Source organism: Thunnus thynnus, chromosome 12 (genome assembly GCF_963924715.1).
Source record: "Thunnus thynnus chromosome 12, fThuThy2.1, whole genome shotgun sequence".
Classification (NCBI taxonomy): Eukaryota; Metazoa; Chordata; class Actinopteri; order Scombriformes; family Scombridae; genus Thunnus; species Thunnus thynnus.
In genome coordinates, this window is record NC_089528.1 from 15,350,435 (window position 1) to 15,378,175 (window position 27,741).

At 40.1% G+C, this 27,741-nt stretch overlaps 4 protein-coding genes across 7 annotated transcripts; 1 reads left to right on the top strand and 3 right to left on the bottom strand.

Annotated features, from left to right (window-relative positions):
• Positions 1-1,101: 1,101 nt before the first annotated feature.
• On the bottom strand, positions 1,102-12,804 carry zgc:153615 (uncharacterized protein LOC777747 homolog). Its single transcript, XM_067605789.1, has 7 exons — positions 12,567-12,804; positions 10,331-10,440; positions 6,435-6,552; positions 3,777-3,983; positions 3,325-3,448; positions 2,956-3,049; positions 1,102-2,820 (listed from the first exon to the last, which is right to left on the bottom strand). Exons 1-7 carry the CDS (start codon positions 12,594-12,596, stop codon positions 2,769-2,771), a joined length of 735 nt encoding a protein of 244 aa, XP_067461890.1. The 5' UTR covers positions 12,597-12,804; the 3' UTR covers positions 1,102-2,768.
• A 3,009-nt stretch (positions 12,805-15,813) lies between these two features.
• Positions 15,814-18,111, bottom strand: LOC137194176 (uncharacterized). Its single transcript, XM_067605804.1, has 5 exons — positions 17,761-18,111; positions 17,479-17,625; positions 17,265-17,383; positions 15,951-16,906; positions 15,814-15,864 (listed from the first exon to the last, which is right to left on the bottom strand). Exons 1-5 carry the CDS (start codon positions 18,041-18,043, stop codon positions 15,816-15,818), a joined length of 1,554 nt encoding a protein of 517 aa, XP_067461905.1. The 5' UTR covers positions 18,044-18,111; the 3' UTR covers positions 15,814-15,815.
• A 91-nt stretch (positions 18,112-18,202) lies between these two features.
• Positions 18,203-27,638, top strand: LOC137194177 (glutamate-rich protein 6). Of its 4 annotated transcripts, none has more exons than XM_067605807.1 (14): positions 18,203-18,252; positions 23,417-23,526; positions 23,757-23,957; positions 24,302-24,400; positions 24,508-24,563; positions 24,687-24,824; positions 24,918-25,010; positions 25,114-25,325; positions 25,460-25,521; positions 25,667-25,815; positions 26,105-26,187; positions 26,346-26,504; positions 26,801-27,026; positions 27,280-27,638. In XM_067605807.1, exons 4-14 carry the CDS (start codon positions 24,388-24,390, stop codon positions 27,544-27,546), a joined length of 1,458 nt encoding a protein of 485 aa, XP_067461908.1. In that variant the 5' UTR covers positions 18,203-18,252; positions 23,417-23,526; positions 23,757-23,957; positions 24,302-24,387; the 3' UTR covers positions 27,547-27,638. The 4 variants fall into 4 exon arrangements, with proteins under 4 accessions (XP_067461908.1, XP_067461906.1, XP_067461909.1 ...); XM_067605805.1 differs by lacking the exon at positions 18,203-18,252 and adding an exon at positions 22,412-22,528; XM_067605808.1 differs by lacking the exon at positions 18,203-18,252 and adding an exon at positions 22,412-22,528 and having other exon boundaries at positions 24,696-24,824.
• On the bottom strand, positions 19,923-22,296 carry LOC137194175 (uncharacterized). The gene is made up of 4 exons (XM_067605803.1): positions 21,937-22,296; positions 21,562-21,702; positions 21,146-21,264; positions 19,923-21,006 (listed from the first exon to the last, which is right to left on the bottom strand). The coding sequence occupies exons 1-4, from the start codon at positions 22,217-22,219 to the stop codon at positions 19,954-19,956; spliced, it is 1,596 nt and encodes a 531-aa protein (XP_067461904.1). The 5' UTR covers positions 22,220-22,296; the 3' UTR covers positions 19,923-19,953.
• Positions 27,639-27,741: the final 103 nt, after the last annotated feature.

Here is a 27,741-nt window from a genome sequence, read left to right on the forward strand (position 1 = left end):
TTAAAACAATATTCAGTAGCCCAAATGAACATTGAAACAGGTTTTGCTCACTGTAATCATTCCTCCTGTTCATACTGGCCATTAGAAGATCCCCTCCAAATGTGCTTACAATGTAAGTGATGATCTACAGTCCTTGTTTTGAGCAAAAATGTATTTAAAAGTTTATCTGAAGTTAATATGAGCCTTCAGCTGTCTGAGTTAGTCAAATAAAGTCCCACATAAAGTTTACAATCTTTTTAGTAAAAAATCCCCTCTTTGTGTCTGGACAAACAGTGATTTCCTAAACTTTGAAATACATTTTTGCACAGAAGGAAGACTGTGGATTTTGTCCCCTGTCACTTACATTGTAAGTGTATTGTGAAGGGATCTCGTAATGACAAGTATGAACAGAGGAATGATTATGGCTAGAAAAACGTGTCAATGTTAATTTGGGCACCTGACTATTTGGTTGTTGTTGTGAACCTATCCTTTAATAACTCAAATCAGAGTGTTATTTGGAATGTTTTTTTCATGTATGTACAAGAATTTGGCTTCTAATGAAAACGTATACCCTGATCTATTTATTTTTACTTGACTGACTTCTGAGCAGCCATCTGAGGAGGAAATTATTTACTGATTCCTGTAGTTCATGTGTGCTGAAGTTACATTATGTGTAAAATGTATTTTTTAATCAGAATAATTAGTATTTTTTGTTACTTTTAAATAATAATAATAATAATAATAATAACAATAACTTTGTGTCAGTTAATTTAGATCAACTGATGACTGTAACATGAGTGCTTTTTTTTGTCCCAACACTGTGGTGAGTTGTTCCCCTCTTGCATGTGGTAAGCCGTCCCAAAACTCAGTCCCACTTTTCAGACGTGTCAACAGAAGTGTGAATGGCGAGAAACCTAACCATGACCTTCTGTGCAATAGTGAGACTGAATATGTGAATGAGAGGAGACTCACCCTAGCATGTAGCGCTGAATGAAACAATTTCTCTGTTGGCTTTTTAAGCATTTGGTTTCACAGTACATATCATTAACCCCTGCGTCTTTAGCTGGGGCGCCGAATGCAAAATAAATCTCATGAAAACCAGCCAAATAAAGACATAGATCACACACTTGAAACATTTATTATTTCTCTCTCTCTCTTTTTTTTTTACAATCAATATACAGTACATTTATTAACGAAGCATACAATAAAAAAAGAAAGTTAACTTTATGTTAAATGACATTCTTAAAAAGCTGAGGGTGAAAACACTGTTAAAGACAGCCAGACAACAAGGCATGGTCTTCATCCTTTTAATAAAATCTCTTTTAAAGGACCAGTGTGAAGGATTTAGTGGCATGTAGCAGTGAGGTTGCAGATTGCAACCAACTGAATACCCCCTCCCCCTCCCCTTCCAAGCATGTAGGAGAACCTACAGTGGCCATGAAACTCATGAAAAACACAAGAGGCCCTCTCTTGAGCCAGTGTTTGGTTTGTCCATTCTGGGTGACTGTAGAAACATGGCGGTGCAACATGGCAGGCTCCATGAAACAGGACCCACTCCCTATGTAGATATAAAGTAACAAAAACACAACAATTCTTATTTTCAGGTTATTATACACTGATTAAAATATACTTATGAATATAATATTCCATTTCTGCCAAGTCCATTCTGCTAGATGCCACTAAATTCTACACACTGCACCTTTAACGTTTACATAAAATATGCCCATAAATCTTTTTAACAGATAAAATAGATATATGTATAGGTTGTGATTTGTTAATATTTTTGTTTTACATTTTTTTATGTTCACCCTTTTGTAGCATTAGTAAACTGAGCATAACAAAAATCACATTGCATATTTTTATTTAGAGGCTGCTCAACATGCCTCTACTTTTGCTTTTTCCCTACGTATTAACCCAAAATAATTTTATAACCTATATCTTCTTCATCTATTGTACAGATGCATTTGACAAATACAAATTTGTCTACATAAAGTTAAAAATGATGTTCATTATAGCTCTGAATGCATCTTTAAATAGCAGCTAGTGACTTACATCCAATTTTGTGTCTTAATGATCCTGACCGTAGAGACCGTAGTGAAGCTGCTGCAGCATTTAAACACCACTGTGAAGCTAAGCTGCAAATGTGCACAGATACAGGTAGTGTTTATGATTTTCTATTGCAACAGCTTAGATAGTTTGAGAGTTAATTTCAGTGTTAAACAGCAATGACACAGTGCCCTTAGTGAAAGAATGAATAAAGACATGGCTGGACAGGAGAGTCTGATCACTCCATCTTGGTTAGTATAGACACAAATAATTAATAGATCATGGGTTTCAGTGAGATGTGGCCCATTTGCAGAAGTCATTACCCTTTTTGAGACAAATGAGGTGCTCCCTCCAGTCCAGCATGAACATACACAAGTGTACCGTGCAAAATCATGAGCAGGTAAATCAGGGCTAGGGATGGAATTAAGTCAAGAGGATTCCCCTAATTCTATGAAATATGGCATTATTAATCATGCTGAGTGGAAGTGAAAAGCCTGCACAAACTCTACTGTGTCCATATTGAAAGCGGTGATCACTCAACTTCTTTTAGATGTTCTTTTAACGGGTCCTCGGACAACATTCAATGGTGCAATACATTATGAGTGTGTGTGTTAATACTATATGGCCTATTCAGCTCTCCAGAGACAGTCAGCACAGATGGAATTTCATTAGTAATATTAGTGACAGTCCATGGAGAGGTGTGTTGGATGGCGTGCAGACGGACACATGTGAAGATAGGGAGTTTATTTAGAGATGGCTTTCTCTGCCTGGTGCCGCTGATGGCTGTGAGCGTGCCTGTTGTAACAAAAAGACATTATTACATTCTGAGCACACATACAGTACATGTCCAAATATATGAAGATGAGACATAGCAAGCATCTTTGCAATATAGATATAGAGGTTGGTAGATAGAAAGGCAGGGACATTCACCTGGTGAGGTCCTCTATGTCCACCAGCATGGCGTCTTGCTCCACATGCAGTTCATCCCTCATCAGCAGCAACTGCACCAGCTCCTCATTTAGACCTGCATGAGATTAGATGTACAATGCATTGTTGAGGGTGTCACTATGGGGTAAAGGAAGGAATTTTAAGAGCATGATTTGTAAAAATGGTTTAAAAATGCTAGTTGATTACTAGAATAAACTAAGCCTTTTAGACATTTTGATCTTCATTTGATTTTGTCATTGTTAACTGAAAACTTAATTTCCTGTGTTTTCAGTTGCAGGAGGCATGTTCTTGTGTCTCATTCTGGCCTTGCACCCATGATGACACATATGTGTGCGTGTCTCTTCTACTCACTCTGAATCTGTGAGTGTAAATCATTTGTGATGACTTGCAGCTGGCCAAGACTCATGTCCCTCATGTCCCCTCTCCTCAGATTTCTCTTCATCAATCCCTCGCTGATGTGGGGCAGATGGGGAAGCTATGTACATACACACACACACACACACACACACACACACACACCCAAAAACATAGACACAGTCAGTTATTGCATGTCAAATTGTGCAACATGGCTCAGACTTATCTATCTTATTTTCTGCTCTTTTGTATACTAGTATCAGGGGGGTTCTTTTGGTTATCGATTGTGTAATCGTTATTGTGTTATGCTACTGTAAAAGCAACTTACGGTCAGTAATTCTGTTTTCCATTTGTTTTTCCCCATATTGTATTACTATTTCATTTTCCTGGATCATTTCCTAAAATGCCTTTTTCATGGAAGAGGAAGTAAAAAGATCTCTCTGACTAACCAAGTCAGCCACAGGTGAACGTCTGTGCAGTTGGATTTGTCTCTCCACCTCCACCTGCATGCGGGCCATGGGTCTTGCCAGAGCCAGTGCCACACGGGCCTCCTCTTGGAGCCTCCGCTGCACCCGCCAGAACCCGCCGCAGTCATCTAACGGGTCTGAGTCCTCCTCTGCCGTGTCTCGATCTGATAAAGATGAGCTTTGCTTGCTCTGGAGAGAAAGTGGTATAGAAGTGATTTCAGGATGTAATAGCCAATGTGGTTCTCACATATGGTAATTACAAAGTGTAATGACTCCACCCCCATTAATAACCTACAGGTCTTTTATCTGGATGTGTCCGACCATAAGGTTGTCTCAATGGATTTGACATTCCTGTCACCACCTACTAAACCTAAGTGTCAAATGCTTTTTCAGAACTGGAAAAGTATTGACCCAACCATCATGACTATGGACCTCCAGCACATCACCTACCCAGCTTCTGCATCAGTGGATGAACTAGTGGCACTCTACAATACATCTCTGAGCAGTGTCTTTGATCTTTATGCCCTTGTCAATACACATGAGGTCAACCTTTTACGCTCTGCTCCCTGATTCACTCATCACCTACAGAAAATAAAAACAGGTGGACAGGTGAACAATGCTTCAGACAATCGGGGCTCGCTGTCCGTAAACCGGCCTTTCGTGAACATCAAAGAACTAACTCAAAACCCCTTAAAGATGCTCAGTCACAGTTTTACTCCAACATAATTAGTAACAATCCTGGCAACCCTAAGTATCTGTTTTCCACAATAAGTCATCTCCTGAAGCCACAATCATCTTTCCCAATTGAGGCCACAGAAGAGTGATGTAACAGCTTCATTGACTTTTTCAGAGCCAAGACCAACAAACATCCGCTCTCTGATGTCCAGCTCTTCCTCTCTGCCTCCTCATGTCATCGACCCTCTGTCTGGGAGCTCATCATCTGTAATCCATTTTACTGGCGTCAGTCAGAGCAACATTGAGGAAATCCTCAGGAAAATGAAACCCTGTACCCCATTCCCACAGCTCTGCTCAAATCCTACATGCCCATTCTCAGCCCCCTGAACGTCAACCTCTCCCTTCAAACCGGTAGTGTTCCATCTGCCCTCAAGGTTGCAGTCATTTGCCCCCTCCTTATGAAACCCACCCTGGACCCAGAAGTTCTTGCCAGCTACAGACCTCTCCAACCTCCCTTTCCTGTCCAAGGTGCTGGAGAAGGTGGTTGCCTCTGGGCTTCAGGACCACCTTAAACACAACAACCTATTTGAAATATTTCAGTCAGGTTTTCAGGTGTATAAATGACCTGCTGATGGAAGCTGATGTAGGGTCCCCTTCTCTCCTGATTCTCCTTGACCTGAGTGTTGCATTTGACACTGTGGATCACACTATCCTCTTAGAGGGCCTCCACACCACCATTGGACTGTCAGAATCTGCACTTAAGTGGTTTCAGTTCTACCTTTCTGGTAGGACTGAGTATGTCTCACTGGGAGGATGCAGGTCCAGATCATTCCCTGTCACCTGTGGTGCTCCGCAAGGATAGGTTCTTGGCCCCATCCTGTTTACCCTCTACATGCTCCCCCTTGGACGTGTCATCAGCAGACATGGGATGTCTTTTCATTGATATGCTGATGATACCCAGCTGTACATCAAAACTGCCCCAAGCCTTCTGCAGCCATGTCTCACCTGACAACCTGTCTTAAGGAGATAAATGCCTGGATGAGCACAAATATCCTCCAGTTAAACAGCAGCACAACTGAAACTTTCCCTATTGGCAGTCCACACTGGATTCAGTCATCCCCCATACCTAATCACACCTTTGACAGGCAGGACATCCCCCTTTCCTCCTCAGTCAATAATCTGAGTGTTTAGTTTGACCCTCAGCTTACTTTTGATGACCATATAAGACATCTATGCAAAACCTCTTTCTACCATCTCAAAACCACCTCTAAACTCTGCCCCTCTCTAACCCTGTCAGATGCAGTGAAACTTGTCCATGCCTTTATTTCCTCAAGACTGGACTACTGCAATGTGCTCTTCACAGGGACCCCTGGCAGGAGCATCTAGAAGCTCCAGTACATTCAGAACAGTGCTGCTAGAGTCTGATGCCTGATGAGAGTGTGGAAACACAAACATATAACACCAATTCTGTTTTCATTGCATTGGTTCCCTGTCTCCTTCAGGGTTGACTACAAAGTCCTGCTACTCACATAAAAATCCATCAACAGACATGTATCCCTTCCTACAGGAACCAATCATACCACAAACCTCCACCTGCACTCTCAGATCTGCCAGCAGTTTGCTCCTCTGGGCTCCCAGTACTAAGCTCCACATCATGGAGGATGGAGCCTTCTGCTCTGCTGCACCATGCTTGTGGAACAGCCTTCCTAACCATCTGAGGGACGCACAGACCCCAGACTCTTTTAAAATAGGCCTAAAAACCTTTCTATTCAGAAAGGCTTAACTCTTGTTACTATCTTCTTTATGGTATGTTCTATTGTATTAATACTATGGCACTTTAAGTTTCTTTATACATGAAAAGTGCAATACAAATTAAATGTATTATTATCATTATTAGTGGGACCAGACAGAAACACACATTAAACACATACATAACAATACACAGTGACCCTAAGTTTTGCGTACCACAGGTGACAGCGGCGTGTCCAGACTGGTCTCTGTCCTGCTGTCCTCAGCATCACTGTCTTTGTCACTGCTGCTGTCATTAACAAAACACACCTGCAGGTTCACCCCACTCTGCAGCCTAAGAGGAAGAACACAAAGAGTGAGAGAGGAAATGTCGATCTTCAGTCAGAGACACTCAAGTCTTCTAGTCGAAATTAAACCAATAGAGAGAATAGGGAACATACTGATTGTTGTCTTATTTTGTTTACACACACACACACACACACACACACACACACAAGACATAAAGGAAATCACAGCACGTAGGATGTTGAAACTTGGTAAGGATTTAGGTCTTGATATTGATCCCTGACAAGGAGACCCTAAAAGACATTTTACACAATCACTAATATGACGTTAAGTGTGTATTTACAATTACACAACAAACAGAAACAAAAAGTGAATCCTTAAAAAATACATTTTGTTTGTGATGTTGACGTAATTTCCACAAAGAAGCAAAACTATCTTCAAGAAGTTTTGTGGGCATCTACACTGTGTTGTACATTGTGTGTTAGATTCCATGGGGAATTAGCTGGATAGCTTTATATCACAATACTGATTGAACTGAGTGCTTGTTGTTGTAGTTTTAATTTAAAAAGAAGTTCATGTGTGTTAAAAATCTTTAAACAAGACTAGGTCAAAACCTAGTAATGTGATAAGCATATAATGCCAGTTGACAGTGCATTAAATACAGTACTATGCTCTATAGAGCATAGAGACATAGACATAACGTCCCTTTTTACATTGTGTGGCTTATTTTTCCAAATAAAGTTAAAAAGCTTGTCTAAACAAGAGATTTTATGTTTGGTGACATCAAGGGAGGAAAAGACATAAGAGGCTCTTGTTTTTGTATAAGCGGCCCACATAGCAACCAGCGCAACTGGATTTCTTCCATGCTCATGATGGCCAGTCCTACAGTGAAATTTACAACCGCCTTTGGCCTGGCTCACAATCATGGTCACGACATTTGGTATAAAATGGATTCTGGGATACTTGGCTGTCCCAAGCTTTGGCCAACCAATGGTGTAACTTTATCACTCAGTGAGTGTCTCAGTGACAGACAGACATGACCACAAATTACCAATTTTTTCAGCTGCTCAGCAAAATCCCATGGAAATAATAAAGACCAATGTCAAAGCATCTTATCGACATAAAATTACTGCATAAAATGTTTGCTTTTAATTAACACCCCTGTCCATCTTTTACTTTGTGTCCTTTGGGTTTGGATCTTCTTTTCATGGTTTAGGCTAAGCCCCTTTGTTCCATTTAAATGAAATCTTAACGCTACAGCATACCCCCCCCCACCTCACTAATGATCTTGTGTAGAGCTGCAATGATTAGTTTATTGATTAATCATTGTAGCTCTATTTCGATAATCAAATAATTGTTTTTCTCATTTTTTAAGAAAAATTGCCAAAATTTTATGGTTCCAGCTTCTCAAATGTGAGTTGATGCTTTTCGTTGTCCTACATGATAGTAAACCGAGTATCTTTTGGTTTTGGACTGTTGGTTGGACAGAACAAGATATTTGAAGATGTCACCTTGAACTGTGCTTAATTAAAATGGGAACTTTTCACTATTCTCTTACATTTTATAAACCAAACGATTAATTGATTAATCAAGAGAATAATCAGATCAATAAATGAAAGTTATTGTTATTTGCAGCCCTACTCTTTTGGCTGAATAGCAGCAAATTCCTGCAGCAAAATCTTGTGGAAAACCTTCCCAGAAGAGTGGATGTTGGTATATCAACACATTAAGAGTGATGGTTTTAGAATGAGATGTTAAGCAAATATGCATGGTTGCAATATCTAGGTGTCCATATACTTTTGGGCACATTGTGTATCGACGTCAGTTACATCATAAGCTGTGACTTATCAAGTGTGGGAACAAAAGCTATAGAAGGCTTTAATGAACACAATGTAGCATAAGACTCTCCCGAGCAGTTACACAGAAACCTCAACCTCAGCCTTTACGAGAGCTTGAAACACACCACTGAATTCCAGATCATGATACTGTCACTAAAAGAACCTAACAACCCAAAGCTATCTCCCCCCACACACTAGGATGAGAACAATAACTTATCCAAAGTCTCACAAACTGGACAGGGTGGTGGTGGTGGTGGTGGGGGAATTTCCCCAAACTAATCCCCAAAGGGTGCACCTTTACCTCCACTGGAGGTCACATAACTCCAACTCCACCGATCCCTGACACAAACTCATGTCAAGTATCACTTCTTCTTTCAGGAGTACACTTCCTCAAATGGTAAAACGTAGCTTGGGGGGCAGCCCCATTGCTTGATTTGAACGCCCCCTCCAGTGAAAAAGTCAAAGTGCCAGAGTGTTACTGGAGTTTAAAAGCTGTCATGAAAAGAAAGCAGAATTGTGTCGTAATTGTTGTGGCTTCGGTTAACCATCTTGTGATGTAATGCAACTTTTTCCACTGTGCGTGTGTGCATGTATTTGTAAGCATCCAAAGCCTCAGTAACAGAAATCAAAATTTCGAGCATTTAATATGTCAAACCTACTGTGTGTTACATCCTATCTTTATTTGGTTATTGCATTATTTTTGGAATAAAAACTGAAGATACAAAATGTTACTTTAAAAAATCTATTTGTTAAACTTTTTTATATTGATCTTTTGCATAGGTTAGTGCAAAAAATAGGGCAGTAAAAAAACAACTGACAAGCTGGAGGACACTAGTTTGAGGCTGAATGATGAGATGGACCTGTACAGGAAGATAATGGACAAGCTGTGGCATAACCGCCATGAGTTTCAGAAAGAGAAAGAGGCTATGCATACAACTTTTAAGGCAAAATACGGAACAAAAGAAATAAAAATATTCAGAGATATAAAAAAATCTGTTTATATTGCTATCAATCCTTGTGTAGCAGCTGGTGATATTTAATTTTGGAATCAAACCCTTCAAATACTAATTATATCCCAGCGTGAGAATTTCTTCAAACATTATGTGACTCATAAAGCTGTGACATCTCTAAATTTCTGTTTAAGCAACTCATCACGTAACAGAGGTTAACCACCATGCCACATGCCCTCTGTGCCAACTCTTTCCATGCTTCTTTTTTCTGCTGCTGATAGTAAATCAGTTTCTGTTCAGTCAGTTCCCTTGGACTGACTGTAAACACTACTGTGACTTTTCCGGAAACCTTTCACTTTCATTTTGCCAGTCTGTCTGTAAAATGACTCACTCATTTTCATTCTCAGTGTTGCCATGTCTAACAAACACATGATATATTGACCTATTCATTTCACCCCTTTTATTGCACTATGCTGCACTTTCTACTACATGACTCGAAAGACTTCCAGAAAGCACCTGATGTCATGTACTGTCAACTGCACTTGATACCTACAAACCAACAAGCCAATCCAATCAGTTTTATCTTTCTGATTTGTGTGTTAGTGTGCAATTAGTTCATAGATAAAGTGAACTGCTGAATAGCTCCCTCTCCTGCTTGTCACATGCTAAACTACCTTTTGATAATGACTTGTATGTACCATGTAGACAGAGCTCATGCTATAACATACATGCATTAATATATGGGTTAGACTGTTTTATATATTAGTAGGCAGTATTAGAAGGAGCTTCCTTTACAATTAAACCTACAATTAAATATGTATTATGTGATTAATAATGTTTTCTGTAAATCAATATTTAATGTAATCTAGGGCGTAACTCACTGTTACCCTGCCATCCATCCAAAAATAAAATCTGACAAAAAAAGATCTAAAGCTGTCAGCTATCAGAAGCTAAAACACAAAAATATTGGTGCCAGCCTTCAAAGGACAGCATTGATCAAACCCTAACACATCCATACACACTCTCGATTGAAACCCACCGGGAGGCCGGGCCGTTCTTGCTGCAGCTGGTGTAGATGACTGGCTCGTCGTCATAGAAACTGCCAAGGGCAAGTTTCTGCCTGATGGACTCTCTCTCATTCCTCTGGGCCTGCCAGAAACCAAGAAAAATACATAAATATAAAGAAAAAATGATAAAAGTGCTGCTGCTGTAGTGCCACCTCTGCTTGATTAGCAAGTGGGACATACTTGCAGGAGGAATATTAAACTGAGTGGGTAGATGGCTATTTAAATTGAAGCTATATATACTTGTATGGCACCAAATGAAAAAGCCTTTTCTGGTTGAAAGAAGAGGATGAAAGGAGGAGGGACAATATGGATTATGTAGGTGTAAGCAGATGGAATGAATGGAGCATGCAATCCAATTTCCTGCCTTTCACACAGCAAGATGAGCTACTTTGGGGCTCATAGATGACACTGTCGTTATCATTTTATATTAATTACACTATCAAAGCTAACATATTTATAAAACTCTGTTCTTTGGCCTTCTTCTCGACCAAAAGATTCAAAAACAGGAACAGACATCACTGGTTCTGTAATTCTCCTAATCTGTCCACATATAATCAGTTAGCCCAAAAATATCATATTTCAATGGTCAATTTAAAATGATAGAAAACAGAATATCCAGTCTCTTGCTATTATAAGGGTATTACAATGAATAAAAAGCCTTGTGATGGACGCGTGAACTATCTAGGATGTACATTGCCTTTTACCCAGTTTATCCTGGGACAGACAGCTTCCTGTAGCAAAAGCCTGGCACAGAAAATGAATGGGCAAATGATCTGGCAGTTTATGTCCTCAACAGTTCCCTGATAGCACCTTATTTCAATATGGAGGGACAAAATACAGCAGATAAAATTTTTAAGCAGGTCCCCCCAGACGTGTGAAAACACATAATTGTATTATTGTTTAATATTTATTAATTTATGTTTCAATCCACCAAGTCATTCTTGCCACTTACAGCCACCAACAAAGCCCTGAGGCCTCTGGTAATCATTTGCAATCACTGGATTTTAACTGCTGTAAGTCATCAATAACAGTCTTTCTCTGCTTACTTGTCCACTAACAGACCATCATCAAGCCAACAGCTAATATCTAAAATAGTTAAAATGCAACATCATTCTGCACTGGTGTTTGGCAGCTTCCTGTCTCTCCTGGCTGACATTTTGTTCTTTCTGTTTATTTTTTATTAGAGCAATAGGCATGTTGTTTCACTTACTTAAATTTCTGATATAAATGTGTCCCCTTTCCTTCTTCTCTTCCTCTTTTTCTTCATTTGATCTCCTTCCCTCAATTATTTATCATGTTCCTTTCATATCAGCTTCTGCCCTGTAAGTGCCCTCAATTTATGATATTTCCATATTTAGGCCATTTGACCTGCTTGGGTTTTGGAGTCTTAATTTCTATCTCAGTGCAGAGAACTACTGAACAAAATGCTTCAGCACGACATGATTTTCTACTCTGGTACCACGGGGAAAGTATTTTTACATCATGGGATTGTGCCAAGTGCCCTCATATCCTAAGGCTGTCTACACAAAAGCACTCTACTCACAAACAACCATTGAATAACACCTTCAAAATGATGTCTGTTTCTCTTATGTGTCAGCGTTCTCTCTTGAAACACAAATTTAGAACCAGCCTGACACACACACACTTACACCCTCTCTTTTTATGACGCATCATTAGATGAGGCTGTGATGTAAGAGCATAAATCACAGTTCATTGCCTTCACTCTCCCAACCAACGCTCTGCCTACTGCCTGCTCATCTACTTCAGACAGTCGGATGTATTCTTTACTAGCAGACTTTCTAAGCACACACACACATGCACACACACATTCACATACAAACTATTTACCCATTTTATAATAAGTATATGGTGTAGCAAAAGCACCTTGTGGTCGCAATAAATAATAGAGAATTACTTCATTTGTATCTATAAGAAACTCAAGACAGCACACTATATCATCATCTATATTTAGACATGGAATTACTTCAAATTTTACTGCAGAGATGTATAAACAGAGATAAGCAGGTGAAGACCATCTATGAACACACCCACACCCCTTACAATCACATATCCACTCGTCCAGTATGGCTGATTCATCTACAGCAGCACACCCATGATGGATACCTATCATGTACACCTGAAAATATTCTCCCACATGCTACACCTCACGATTACACACTAACACATACAAACATGAAATCCACACACCTGATAAACGCGTTTTTCCTGGTGCACCATCCTTCAGCGCATCGTACTGAACAGCCGCCCTGCCCTTCTCTACACTGCAGTGAAGCTAGACCCAGGAGACCCTCTCATATACTGCAGCTCCGTGCAGGAGAGTGAGGGTGGGAGGGAAGGAGGGAGGAGAGAGCAGTGAGGGGAGGGAGAGAGGCAGCAGAGAGAGGAGGGGGAATGTAGGAGCAGGAGAGGAAAGAGTGGGAAGAGACGGAAGTGGAGGAGGAGAGAGAAACGGAGGAGGGAGGGGAGAGATGGATATGCTGCTCGGTGCTGCCACTGCTCTCCAGATCTGTTATCTTTTCCTCCATCTTCCTCACTTGCTTTCTCTCTCCTGGCTTCTCCCCTTCATCTTTCTTTTAATGGAAGGAAAGGAACAAATGGTAGCTGCTAGAAAGCTGTGTCCTGATAAGATGAGACAATCCATATACTAGATATACAAGAAATAAGGGAAGATGAATGGCTGCACAGCAAGGTGAACAATATGGCGGACTAAAAGGCCGAGCTAAACATAGTCTGATAAATGAGACTGCAACCATGGAAAACAAAACCATTAAAGAGGCTGCAGCTGATCAATAACAGCTCCTCTAATAAATGTCAGCACTTTTGAGTAACACCGACATGGCATCCGCATCTGCTCGTTGGCCCAAAGCAGAACACAGAATTTTTAATTGCATATTATCTGTTTGTTTTGTCTCCTAAAGGAATCTTTCCACTGCCCCATTCCACATCACAGATTTGAGTGTGATGAGCCATTAAGAGAGACAAGAAAGCGCGGGGTGCACATGCCCACACGTGCATACAGAAACACAAATACATGCACGCACATACCCACAGTTAGTTCCCACAGTGCTGTGTCACAGTGCAGCAGGCTGATTAAACAACATAACATTTTGAGTCACCTTTCATCCTTCATCAGCATCAGAGGCCAAAGATCCTCAGCTTCTCTGTCCTCAGGTATTTCTCTCAGGGGCAGTGTCTATGCCATTACTGTATCTACATACTGTATACCAGATATGCATAGCTTGAGATTACAAATGTTGTTATGTGAATATTGTTATCAGCTTTTGATCATTTATTTCCTTTTTTTTAATCATGATTTTTGACTTGCAATGTTTTTTTTTTTTTTTTTTGAGAAACCTGGACTTGTACTGAATCACCTTTTTGGTCTTGTCCCACAGTTTTTTTAAGAGATGTAGTGGAATTTGTGAGATCAAATGGACTCAGAAGGAGTTGTTCAGTGTTCAGAGAGATAAAATCAATCACTCACAGAGATGCTGGACAGTCTGATTCTCCCTCCACTGTAACAGTCCTCTGTCTGTGGTGCAAAGATGTCCTGGAGCTCCTCAGCCCAACTTCGGCTGTTTACCATTCGGCCTCTTCCTCCTCTCTGACGTTGTATGTCACCATTATTGCCATCATTTCCACAGTCCATCCACCAGTGGCCTGTCTCTCTCATGAATACTTCACCTTCCTCATCCATGTGCACATCACAGTTCTCCTCCATAGAGACAAACTGTGTGGAGTGGGGGAGGGACTATAGCTGGGAATGTGGCCAGAGATGGACTGAAGATAATCAGAGGTAGGTCACAGATCTGACCAAAATCAACCGCTTGAACGCTGGCAGTATCCGTCTCTTAATTTATATGGTGTCTTTATGTTCCCTGTGACCATGCAGAAAAGAGAAATTAACAAAATTGCAATATTAAAATATTGATCCCATATTCTGTGGTTGTTCAGTCTTACTCTTATTCATTTATTCTATATGAACAGAGGTCAAATTAAAAAACATTCTGCCAAACTTACTGAACTTCAAATGCATAGATGGCACAGTCTAACATCCTAAATTCTAATCACCTGTAAAATAAAAAGGTAAAATCATACTGTATATAGCACATGCCGTACGTAGCACTCACCTTCATTGTAGACATGAAACCACTCCTTAAGATACAAAAATGCAAAAGTAGCAATTAAATAGCGCAGCACTGACTGCTTCTCCCATTCTGGATAGAGACAACAAGATGATCACCTGAGAATGGATTTTAGGATTTCTTGCTCTTCAGAGTAGTTCTAGGAGCTCAGTGCCCTGCAAACTCCAAACAGCTGACATACAAGAACTGTAGTAAATGAAAAGGAAAAAACACAAACGCACATCCCTTCTTTCAGAGAGAGCAACATTACACGTCTCTCTGTTGTCACGTGTGGCTTAGTTTCAGTGATGTGTGTAAATCTGTGTTTGTGTGTGTGTGTGCGTGAGTGTAACGTCACAGGGCGCCCAGAGGAGAGAGCACCATGTGGAAATATATAGGAACAGACAGAATGGGGTGTGTGTGCACACTGTAAGAAATGTATATCAGAGTGAAGGGGTTTCACAGAAAACTAGAAGCATAATTATAATAAAAAGGAAACTGAGGGAAATACATTTATACACCCTGCCAAAAGATTTTTCCCTCTTCAACATCCCATCTCCAAACTGTCAGCAGTAAGAAATGAGCCTTGGTAACATGAACAGTACCTGGGTAAAAGATCATTTAAGTCAATGTAGAGGTATTCATGTAGAGGTAAATGAGCACAGAATGAAGCAACCAGCTGAATCTCAGCATGCTGAATTAGGATTGCATGGGAGTTTTTCAAAGAAAAAAAAAAAAAAAAATCATGTTTTATCAACCATTTTGGAAGGGTGCCAATTTACTCCAGCTGTTCTGCACTACCTCCCATTAGAGCCTCAACATATTTACATTTTATGATAAGAGAAGCAACTGAAAGAGTTGACAGCATTTACTGGGGCATCATATCAGGACAGTTTTTTCAGTGTGCACTAGCAACAGCCTTATTTTTTGGTGGCCAGCAGACCCCGTTTGACTCCTATAAAGACGATTGCCATTTGCAGCACAAATTACTCAGGGTCCCAGGCACCCTTTCAGGTTTAATGTTGCCTGGGATATAAACAATGTCTAAAAGAAGCCTTGGCATAGACAGTAGCTTTGTGAAGCTTTTAGTGCATAGTTTGAGATGTCAGTTCAGCTTGGACTCTGCAATTTATGCTGGGCATTAGAACAGTCACTTGTCAAATGATTCATGGAAAAGAAATTAATCATTGGACCCCTTCATCAACTGTAGTCATTTGTGGTGTAAAATTACTACCATTAAGTGGAAATTGTGGGGCATGGGCAAATATCGAAACATGTGCATTATGGATGAATCACAACTCCAGACCAAGTTCTAAGTAAACACATTTATTGAATGCTCACTTATCACTGGACGCCAACCCCTGAAAAGGTAAAGACAGTTATGATTGAGAAACTACCTTAAAATTCATACAGTCATTAATTCAAGACATTTACAGGTGGTCCTTACCATTTGGAGTTCATTTTTTTAGGTAGTAGGTTTGTCCAGTCAAATTGAGGATGGTCTTGACCTGAGTGAGGAAACCAGGGCACAGGTTGCCAATAGTGGAAGCCTGAAATTGGGTGTGATCGAGCCTGGAGTCCAGATTTGTAGCCAGCTTGAGGCACGTACTTCTGGTCATCAGGGATTTTGCCAACCTTGTTGGCTTTGTATGAAACGTATTGAGCGAAGGGGACCTGGTTGTAAGGAACAGACCCACTCATTGGGCCTGGATAGCTGCTGCTGGGTTTGGTTGTATGGGTACATGCTTTAGTTGTTGACACGGTGGTGGTGGTGGTGGTAGAAGTAGTTGTAGGAGCAGAAACAGTTGTTGGTTTTGTTGTAGGACTTGTTGTACATGGTTTAGCAGTGGTAGTGGTAGTTCCAGTAGTGGGTTTGGGGGTGGTAGTGGGTTTGGTGGTGGTGGTGGTGGTGGTAGTAGTGGGTTGTGGTGCCGTGGTCACCACTGGGAGATTTGGAAGAGGGTAGTAGGGGTAATATGGGTAATAAGGATAGTAAGGATATGCAGGAGGCTTCATTTGAGGGAGTTGTGTGTCAGGCTTAGCAGTAGTTGTCGGAGACGCAGTGTCTGTGGTTGGTGCCGGTGTCATTGTCATCATATACATGTAGTAATAATACCAATAGGCAGAATACAGACTACTAGGATCATAGATGTAAGAGGGCTGCTGAGCAGGCTTAGCAGTAGTCGAAGTAGGTGTTGCATCAGGGGAAGTAGGTGTTGCATCAGGGGAAGCAGGTGTTGCATCAGGGGAAGTAGGTGTTGCATCAGGGGAAGTAGGTGTTGCATCAGGGGAAGTAGGTGTTGCATCAGGGGAAGTAGGTGTTGCATCAGGACGTGGTGACATTGGGCAGGTGAATTTAACTAGATTCCTCAGCCAACTCATTGGCAACACATAATTTCCATTCTGAAACAAGATTAGACAAGAAACAGCACAAGCTTTTTTAGAAGTTAGATAGGCTCAACTGTTGAGTTACCAGAATCATCTTGACAACTTTTTTTTTTTTTTTTTTTTTTTTTTTTAAAAATCTGAAAACCACCATTTAAAAGACAACAAAAAAAAAAAAAAACAAAAAAAAAAACAACCTTGAACAAGTAGCAACAAACTGGTAACAAGGAATCAGGGTTTGTTCTGTGCATTCAACATTGTAATATTTACGGACGCCAGTACTTTTTAACCCAAATACCTTTAACATAGTCAAGGTGAATACATGTTTGGAATAAATTAAAGACACCAGTTAGTCAAATTAGGAGCAAAAGTATACCTCTTGCAGCACATAGCAGCCATCATAGGGAACAACTAATGCAAGTCCCAGTGCATTCTGCCGCATTGAGTAGCCACAGGGTTCAGGCACCTGGATCAAAGGCAGGGGACCTGCATTGCCTGAGGAGGAGAAAAAGATTCTATAACAACCTGTTCTGTGCTTTACAGCTTTAACACACTGTACATTTGTATTTTTGTTGAATTGATTATTCTACCCATGTCCAGCTGTAAGTCAGCAGCTCCAGGTCCCATGGCTTTCAATTTCATCTTGTTTTGACCACAGTGCAGTGAAGGATTCAGGCGCCTCCATGCTGCTTCATTTACCATGGTATCCCCTTGCTGTGATGCCTGCTCAGACAATCCTTAAAGAACAAAAGATGTTCAGGTAGAAAGTTAGTAGCAGAGTATCATGCTGTAGTATCATCATCAGTAGGACTATCATGCAGCACTTGAATAGAGTATGTCAAAATAGAAGGACCTTAACAGCTGAGTCTTACCTGTGCCATCTGACTGAGCCAAATCAACATGCAGCAATTTATCATTTCCCATGGCAGCAACAAAGGGAGATCCTGACTGGGAGTTAATCTCTGTCCCATTAAAGAGAATGCTTCCTGTCCTTCCTTCCATCTCTGTGGCCTCACTAACTACCTTGTTCTGTTTAGCTTTTTTCCTCAGCCCTTGCCAGCTAAAGCAAGTTAAACTCGGGGCCAAAGAGCACAAGAGCAATATGACTGCCACAATTTGACGTGATCTGCGTCTCCTTCCATCTTCACCTGTCATACTGGAGCTGCACACCCAAAACAGGTGGAGAACACTTTGCTGTGAAGAAGGACAACTGAATCACAGCTATTAATACTGGACACATTTTAGAACCAGGTAGTCAACCAATCAGATGCGATTTCATCACCAGCTTGCACCTGTGGTAATTAGGGTCACAACAGGTGGGCTCGTTTGGAGCCTTTGATGTCTGATTCCCCTGTTGTCCTCTGGTCAGTAAAGTCAGCTCTTAACATTTATCATGTAGCATGAAATAATACACATACCATCTGTGTTTGTAGGTTATTTTTGCTGTCAGGGTATATGAATATTTTTCTTCGCCAATGCATTTAATTACACTGTGTAACACAATTTTTGTTCCTTGGTAGTATGTGTTATTTCCTAATTGCTTGTGCCTAAAAAATATAGAAAAATGGCTAATATTCCCTTCAAACTTTGTTTTTGTGACCTGTACAAAGATATCTTGAAATTTACAGGCGAATTTACACATTTTCATTCACAGAAAGTCACATATGAATCAAAATAAACATGTATTTATACTAAATTTATACAAAAGTGACCACAAAAGATTCCAAAGTGATTAGTTTTTTGAGATTTACGATTATATTTTAAATCACTTTGATGAAACGTATCTGGTGACACATATGTTTTTTCTGACTATGTGAATGAAAATGTGGAAATTTGCCTGTTTACCCTACACTGGTTTACTCCACACTGGAATAGAGTTTGTGTGACATGAGATGGTACTTTTTTGCTTTATTTGTATCTTTTCACTGTAATTCTCAATTCTATTTTGTGAGGATCAATATTGCTATAGGCACCCTGTGGGTATTATTCAGTTGAATTTTGAACCACATTATTTGATCTGACTACAAGACATCATTGATGTCTGGTTTATGAGGCTTGCCACAACAACCAACTTCCTCTCAGTGCAAGTGGCTTGCTAAAAATAACTTGAACAGGTTGAAATCATTCTAAAAATCAATCCTAGATTCAGTTCTTGACTGAAAGCAGGTGATCACAGAATTCATAGCTCCTATCAGGTCGACATTCCTGAGAAGCTAGAACTTGCAGAATCACTGTCACTCCTTAAAACTCAATGTTTTACCCTCAACTTTCCTTTTGAAAGTTACTTTTCATGTTTTACTTACTATCTTTTCCTTATTCAGCATGTCAGTTATTAGGTTTGATTTCCAGTAGTTTCAAGAATGCTTTCTGGTATTAAAGCATATGAAATGCAATTTGAACATACAGTACTAGTCAAGAGTTTGGACACACCTTCTAGGAAAGTGTGTCAAAACTTTTGACTGGTATTGTATATGAACCATTTTGCAGTTGGATCAGTAATATTTGATCATGCTGACTACTTCAGGATACTGTAAGAACTAAAGAAAGGATGAGGAATAAAAACAGTACACAGTAAATAGTGTGTCGGGGTGCACTGCTGCTAGTCAGTTGTTGGCTTTTCTATTTGGCACAATTTGAAAGCAATGACAATTTACACCTTAATGTAAATTCAATTGTCATTTGTGACAAATCACTCATCAGCAAGTTACTTTTGACTGAAAGTCAAGTTCTTCCAGCCAAGCTTTGCACACACACGGGCAACGGTATCATAATCCAGGTGCCCGCTTAAATTTGACACTCACAAGCAGCTTTATTTCACCATTGTTAGCATTTTTCCTCATGAAGAGTGTCACCTTTCCATATTAAGGCTAGTTTTTTTGCATCTGAATAGCCTTTAAGTTGAAGTAAAGACTTCAGTATGGACCGGTTACCTCATCTACACAAACCCCCCCCTTTAAGAGCAGCACGCTTTCCACATTGCTAACTCTCCAGCATCCCCAGTGAATTTCAGCAATCAATGACTGGACACTGCCACTTAGGTTATTCAAACCATTTATTAGAACTGTTCAGTGTTGTAGTAGGCCAAACTGAGGAGGGGGATACGGCATAAATGGAACATGGACATGTGGGTGATCGTGCGGCAGCACCTGTGTCGGTTGAGGGTCAGTTTTCTGAGTTGTTGTGGTTGATGTTGGTGGCTCAGGGGTTGTGTCTTGTGGAAAGGGTACAAGGTGCTGGTAAAAGGGAGGAAAGAAAGACATTTGTGGCGGAAACTGTGGTGACTGTGGTTTAGCCGCAGTCACTTGAGTAGTGAGTTTGGTGGTACTTGCTGGTTTGGCAGTCGTCGGCAGAGGCCCTGGAAAGGGCCATTGAAAGGGAGGGAAGACAGACATTTGTGGTGGAAACTGTGGTGACTGTGGTTTAGCCGCAGTCACTTGAGTAGTGAGTTTGGTGGTACTTGCTGGTTTGGCAGTCGTCGGCAGAGGCCCTGGAAAGGGCCATTGAAAGGGAGGGAAGACAGACATTTGTGGTGGAAACTGTGGTGACTGTGGTTTAGCCGCAGTCACTTGAGTAGTGAGTTTGGTGGTACTTGCTGGTTTGGCAGTCGTCGGCAAAGGCCCTGGAAAGGGCCATTGAAAGGGAGGGAAGAAAACTGGTGGGTTGAAATAAGGGTACATTTGGTGAGGAACTGCGGCTGCTGGCTTTGCAGTGGTAGTCGATTTAGGCGTAGTTGGTGCAGTTGTCGTGACTGGAAGAGGGGGAGAGAAGTAGGAATAAGGGAAGAAATTGGGAAATTGTGGAAATTTAGGCATTTCAGGTTTCTTGGTCATTGTAGGGTCTACCACTGAAGGGTACTGAGGATAAGGCATGTAGGGTGGAAAGAAATATGATGGGGGACTGGGCTCTTGAGGCGCCTGGGGCTCTTGAGGCGCCTGGGGCTCTTGAGGCGCCTGGGGCTCTTGAGGCGCCTGGGGCTCTTGAGGCGCCTGGGGCTCTTGAGGCGCCTGGGGGGAAGGATGTTGTGTGGCAGCAGTTGCAGGAGCAGTCGCTGCAGGTTTGGGGCACCTCAGAGAGACTGGAATTCCCTGCCAACGCATTGGCAGCACATAACTTCCACCCTTTGGGGAGAGAAAAAAAAAAAAAAAAAAAAAAACGTAGTGTCAAACCAGTTAAAGGTTATACGACTGGAATGTGTAAGTAACATTCTGGTGTAGGAACATCTTGCATTTCAGGAAATTTAAAAAAAATAAAAAATACCTCTTGAACCATATTGCAGCCATCATAAGGAACCAACATGACAAGTGCAAGTGAGTTCCTCTGCATACTGTAGCCACAAGTTGAAGGGACCTGGGATAGGGGCATTGGAGGTGCATTCCCTGTGGGGAAAAGTTTCTCAAGTGTGACAATGCAAGTAATGGTGTGACTAGTGTGTCATTTTACAGATTGTGAAGGAACATGTCCATTCTTAAATTGTGTTTTGGCATGCCAGTAAGAAAAGTACAGGTATTTAAAATAAATAAAAATTAACTAAACGCCATTTAGCCACTTCAGTTTCAGGGTTATGTTATTGTGAGTACTGGCTCACTGTCACTCTTATGGCTTACTGGGACACTAGTCAAAATATGTGCTGCAAAACAGGCCTCTAGTACACCTTATAGACCTTGTTACTTTACCTTGCTCCACTTTAAACTGTGATGCTCCTGGTCCCACCGCTCTGAACTTCATCTGGTCCCCACCACACTGCAGGGAAGATCCCATGCGCTTCCATAATGATTCTCTGGAACTGGCATCTTGTGTTTGGCCTTTAGACCAGCCTGATGAGTAAAAGTGAAATTAAAAGTGTGATTACTAAGTGTGAGTACTAAACACGGTTCAGTGTGGGAAATTTAGGAGATATGGTGCTGTAAACTGAGAACTTACATGTAGTTTTCAAATTCACTCAATAGATATATTTTAAAATTGGACTACACATGCAACTCAGGATATGCCAGTCACCCAGAATCACAAAAAAGGACCACTTCATATAGTCACACTCTTTAGTTTCCTACCTGTAAAGTCTGCTTGATAAGCAGTTTCATCCTCCACAGAAGCATTTGAAGATGACTTGGTCTGGTCTATGACTTGAGACTCAAGGCTTGATCCTTTCTCAAACACTTTCCCGAACACAATTTTCCCCTCTTGGACACCTATCATTTTAGTTGCATCAGCTTCTTTTCGCCTGTCTGTTTTCCTCAATCGATAACAGTCTATCATCTGCGCTAAATAACATATCAGAATAACAGCTGTGGCCAAGTAAAAAGTAGCACTTTTCCTTTTTCCTTTACGTATCATTCTGTTCTACCTGAGACTCCTGGAAATGTTCAGAGCTGAGAGTTGCTGCTTTGATGCAGTTATTTGTGTTGTAATGTTTCCTGTTGGCAGGTACAGCAGGTGCTGTATCAACCAATCAAAAGCTGAGGTAGGTAAGCTAATTGATTTTCCCTAATCATCATGCATTGGTTCCACCTGTGCAAGGTTTCCACAAGGTCAGGAGACAGCCGAGGAGACGAATTTAGCTTATGGCCTCCAATTGTTGATATACTGAAGGCTGCAAATTCTATTGTCCAAATTATTTTTTCAAAACTGAGCTTATTGTAGTAAGTAAGTAGTTAACGTCTTTTTCTTAAAACTCAATGTTCTGTTTAGGGTCCTTTAACAGCACAAAAACATTGCTATAGGCTTGATACTTCATAACTTTTCTTAATTTTGCAAGAATTGCATATAAACCTGATTTGGAACTGATGTAATATATATCCTAATTATGTAGGCTAACATACTGTACTTTTGTTGTCTGTGAATGACTTTTTGGTAAGCAAAATTGACATGAATTTGTCAATACATGCATTTAAAATTTTTTACATATTTTTAGTAACCGTTCCTTATGCCACAACCTGGGCTTGTGCATGTTGTGTCATAAGGAAGGATTAATACTTTTCTAAATATTTAATTTAGATAAGTTCAGATGAAAAAAAAGAAAAAAAATAATGCAAAAATTGAAAAAGAATTTGTAATTCCTTTTTTGATTATTTTTACATAAACAGGAGTGGAGTCTGTTGGACCCCCAGAGGAAGTAAAGCCAAAACACTGAATATATATATATATATATATATATATATATATATATATATATATATATATCAGTGTACATCGTGTATATCAGAGAGGCTTCATTCTGACTCAGATAACCACCTGCAAAATAAAATTTGAAAATGAGAGATAACTAAACTCAACTGCATAACCTCTCTGCCACCCTATGGAGAAATAATGTTACAACATGTTGTCTATGGACTTAAATGTGTAAAAGAGAGCACATTGCTTTAAAACAGACCCTGAAGGCTTTGTTGTTTTATAAAATTCAAATTTCTTGGTTGAGCTTCAAAGTTCATTCTTGACCTGTGATAAAGATAATGTGATATGAGTCAAGGGCTCAAGAACAGCTACTAAACATACAATGAACCAAGTTTGTTTTGTCAACTGCTTACTTTGAAGCTCAACAAGCACTCAGAAGAAAATGGAAATTTGAACACTTACAATTCCATGACAACTGGACAAACTATCTGCTGATGATGCTCCAGAACAGCCAGTGAATGGACCTTTAGGTGAGATTATTTTGTCCGTTTCTTGGTTGTATAAATTGTCTTTCATGTCTCCAAATTCACCTTAAAACATTCCTGATTTTCGGCATCCTGGTTTTCAAACATTCATGCTTAAAGAAATAGTACTGAATAGCCAAGTTCACATAATGAGAGAATCTACTTTGGATATATTAAAAAATAAATTTAGATTCAATCCAACAAAATCTGATTTTTTGTTTGTTTGTTTGTTTCAGGATCTCCCTTTCTGCAGACCAGGTTAAGGGAGTTTACAGTCAACACTGTATCTAAAACTGTGTTTCATAATGCAGTCAGCCAGCAGCCAGTATTAGGTAGGCTACTACATTTCCACATAGCTGAAGAAAACTATTTAATCTCCAAGGATACTGACAACACCAGCAAGTTGAAGCCTTGACAAATATTTGACTGGCACTGAGGTGAGTGTATACGTAACCTGCCATCTACTAATTCTGTTGCTACTTTTTGTGTGCTATTTTTACTGTATCCTACAATCAAAACTTAAAACTCAGAGAAGAACTCTCACATATATGCTTTTAACAGGTGTATTGCCTCTTCTTATTTTAAATAACGCATTACTTTTGTTTGTTTTTTTTATGTCAAACTGGCCTTTCTCTGTCTCCTTTTCTATCTGATAATTGTATATTTTAGAAAATATACTTGAGTGTAGAGGCATGTGTGTGATAGAGAGAAGATTGGGTTTATGTCACTTTTTCATTAAATGGCTTCCTAATCTATCCACTATAATCATTTCTTTTAACAGGAGAGAAGCTTTGCACAAGATGTGAATGCTGTTATTCTGTCCTGGGAGACAACTTCACACCTGCAGTCGGCAGGACATAGAAAAAGATGAGCTTTCCTTGTGAGTCTGCTGCATGCATAAAGAAAAAAATAAATCATTATTCAGGCTTACTTCTTTTAGTGGGACTCAATTTAAGGATACTACAGTCACTTCTGTTTAAACATTAGGTGCCCCTGCTGCTTCATTAGATGTCAGTGAGTCACTCTGCGTCTTGGATGACCATGTAAGGCAGATCCAGTATCAGAAATTAAATAAATCTATTTTCCTTTTCACCCATGTTTTAATGAAGAAACATTGAGCTTATTAATGAATCATTTACTTTATTTGATGTGTATTTTTATCTGAGACTGGTAAGAGGATACATGAAGGATGTCCACAGACTGTCAGTGACCCACCCACCCATTGTATCGGAGCAGCAGGAGTCCTGAGGTACAATCGGGAGTCTGACAACCACAGGCTAAACTTAACAACCATTCCTCCAGCGGTACTAAGATCAAATGTCTACTTATTTTTATCCACAGCAATATTGATTTGCAATTTATTACTTATTAGCTGACTTTAAAACTGTCTTGCCCAGTCCCAGCCCTCATCAAAGTGCTCGGTAAAATGTGAGTACTGCGGGGAAAAGGCCAGACCTTCACTGGATCTAACATGGGTAGAGGAGTTTCAGGTGGGACAGACGCTGAATGTAAACAAACTACCCCCAATGTAGCTCATGTGGTGTTGCACACTTTGTATTTTCTTCTCTCAGCATGTCTTCTTCACCATCTCAGGCAGCTGCACTCTTCTGCTGTGCCCAGCGACAGCAGCTGTGTAAAATGCTGGTGAAGCAGAGATTTTTGATTGAGGGGAGATGTGACCTGGGGACCAGCAATCTGACATCAGAGGAAGAAAAGCCAACCACAGAGATGGAGGAGCTGCTCCTCCAAGGCAAGGAGATGGAGGATCACAACAAGTTTATCGTGGACTTAGCAAATGCACTGGGGTACAACATAGCATTTTTAAAAAGCCTTCACCTTTCTAACCAAAATATAGAAAAACAAAGACAGTAAGATCGTAATCTTAACATAACTTCATAGCATTAATGCCAAGAGCAATGTAACCTTTATCTTTTCTCAGAGAACAATCAGAGCTGAGAATCGAGGAGGAGTACTTAATCCAACTTCCTCTATCACAAACCTGTGAGTAACTTCAAAGTGAGCACATACACACAGTTTTTAATGAAATTCATTTCATTTGTTGTTTCTAAATTCTCAAGAAACAAAGAAAGTGTGACGTTAAATAGCTTTGTGAGACTGATACAGTTTTCTTTGTGCTATTGTTTAGTTGCCCCGACATCAAAGGTCCTCAGTTTTCGGCTCTCTTGTGCTCCAGGAAACGGATGCTGGACAAACAGTTTGAAGATAAAAGAGAAAGACCTTGTGGTCCCTTTTTGTGACCACAAGGCACTTCAGTTTGGCTTATGTCATCATCAGGTATCTTATTAAAGACACTTAGATCACTAAGAATTTATGACATAATTATTTAACACAGAAACAAATGTTCGGTTTCTTTGAATAGAAGCCATAAAGGTCTGTAATATACCATGTTAATCTTTGCATATAAATGTAAATATTGCCCCCATGTGGCCAAACTGTGTCTGATCAATGCACAAAGCATATAATTAGGATATTTTTAATATTATCTCTTATATATATGAGTATTGGTCACATGAAATATTACATATAACCACTATAGGACTTAAATATTCTTATATGTTCACAGGATGTAGGAGGATTTCTACAGAAACATTATTCCAATGGCATGAAATTTCTTACCATGTTCCCTGATGGCTCTGCTCAGGTTTTGTATCCACTCACATGGATTATAATAATGTTTGTATATTTCTATCATATGGTGAGATTTTCAATGAATTTTGGTATGAAGACCAAAAGTCTTTACAGAATCATGCAATACAATTTGTAGTCTTTAGTGGGTGTTCCCATCCTTATCGTCATGGCAACAGTTATCCCTCAGGCCTCTTGGCTCTTGTTATCGTGGTCACGAAAGAGAATGGAAGGGTCTGCATCGTGTATGATGACAGCCAAGACCCTGACCAACCAATCAGAGCCGTGTTCCAGTCTGATGGCAGGGCGACATGTTACTACAGCAATGGAAACATATGGTACAGAGCAATGTATACTTATCATTTAAATATATATCTTTGATATGTATGATTATTAAACTGGTGATAAATATAGTAATATAGTAGCATAACTAGTTTTAAATATTATTTCATCTTTAGGTGAATATAAATTAGGCTATTTAATACTAAAAGTTGCATTTCATGCATGGTTTCTAGCTAAAATGATTGAGGTGTAAGTAAAATTTGTATTATCCATAGTCATCCATATGCTGACAGACAACAGCAATGACCTATAGAATATATATATAATGCATGTGTGTGTGTTCATGTTGCAGGCTGACCTTAGACAGATTAGGTGGTCAGTGTTTGGATGAGACGGGTGCCAGAGCTCGTCGGTGGAGCTGGAGCAGTCTGAGCCTTTCTCCCACTCCTCTGCATCCTGTCTTCCTGTCCCTCAACAAAACTGTTGGGGTCCGAGTCCTGGGAAAGGAACAAGTATTTGTCTCGTTCCTTGCAAGTGGTCAACAGGCAAAGTTCAGTGTGGGTACCTGCTGTGCTCAGGTAATAGTGATTTTTTTTTTTCTATTTTACACTTATTTCTGCAGACCTTCTACACAGTCTAAATAAACCCTTGTGCTCTAAACCTTTTCAACTCTTACGTTCTCCTCAAATCACCCATTAAGAAGCTTCAAAGATTTATGGTACAAAAAATAAATCACATTATTTTATAGTAGACACTGTGCCCCTGGGTTCAAATGATGCTTGTCTACACAATGTGCTTGAATGCCTTTTGAAAAGTTAACTTTTTTCCCAGTGTAAATGCACTAGTGACGGGCCTGTTTCGGGACCATCAGTGTTGAAGGAGGAGCTATTAGTGCTGGCAGCCAGGATTAAACTCCACCTGGTCATTCAGCATCTTCACCAGAACCTGATGGCACCCTCCAATCCACGGCTGCCAAAGACCACACTAGCACCCAGCGTCCATGTTTTTGCCCGAAGACTTCTGGAAGTCAGCACTAACGTGATGATGAGTGAGAGCGAAAAGGCTTTTATCTGTAGGTGCCTTCAGGATTGTGTCTGATGTATCTGTAATAAAAGAACGCTCTGACACATTGACAGCAGCTCTGCTGTCATAATGAGGTCACAAGAGGAATAAAGTTATGCCATACTCTAGTCCAAAAACCCCTCAATTTTCAATTTTTTGACTTTGATTTAGCTCAGATTATTCTCTACATTAACTAAAGGAATCTGTAGGAGACAATGATATCAGTATACT

Bases quoted from the DNA above. Each gene is read 5' to 3' on its own strand.
- LOC137194177 (XM_067605807.1), top strand. The intron at 25,011-25,113 runs GTGGGACAGACG...TCACCATCTCAG, and splicing joins CATGGGTAGAGGAGTTTCAG to GCAGCTGCACTCTTCTGCTG. The intron at 25,326-25,459 runs GTACAACATAGC...ATCTTTTCTCAG, and splicing joins GACTTAGCAAATGCACTGGG to AGAACAATCAGAGCTGAGAA.
- LOC137194176 (XM_067605804.1), bottom strand. From the start codon at position 18,043: ATGACAGGTGAAGATGGAAGGAGACGCAGATCACGTCAAATTGTGGCA. The intron at 17,626-17,760 runs GTAAGACTCAGC...TTGTTCTTTAAG, and splicing joins GGCTCAGTCAGATGGCACAG to GATTGTCTGAGCAGGCATCA. The intron at 16,907-17,264 runs GTATACTTTTGC...ATCTTGTTTCAG, and splicing joins GCTGCTATGTGCTGCAAGAG to AATGGAAATTATGTGTTGCC.
- LOC137194175 (XM_067605803.1), bottom strand. From the start codon at position 22,219: ATGATACGTAAAGGAAAAAGGAAAAGTGCTACTTTTTACTTGGCCACA. The intron at 21,703-21,936 runs GTAGGAAACTAA...TTTACTCATCAG, and splicing joins TTATCAAGCAGACTTTACAG to GCTGGTCTAAAGGCCAAACA. The intron at 21,265-21,561 runs GTAAAGTAACAA...TTTTCCCCACAG, and splicing joins ACAGTTTAAAGTGGAGCAAG to GGAATGCACCTCCAATGCCC.
- zgc:153615 (XM_067605789.1), bottom strand. From the start codon at position 12,596: ATGGTGCACCAGGAAAAACGCGTTTATCAG. The intron at 10,441-12,566 runs GTGTGTGGATTT...GGTTTCTGGCAG, and splicing joins AGGAAAAACGCGTTTATCAG to GCCCAGAGGAATGAGAGAGA. The intron at 6,553-10,330 runs GTGGGTTTCAAT...TCTTCCTCTTAG, and splicing joins AAGAACGGCCCGGCCTCCCG to GCTGCAGAGTGGGGTGAACC.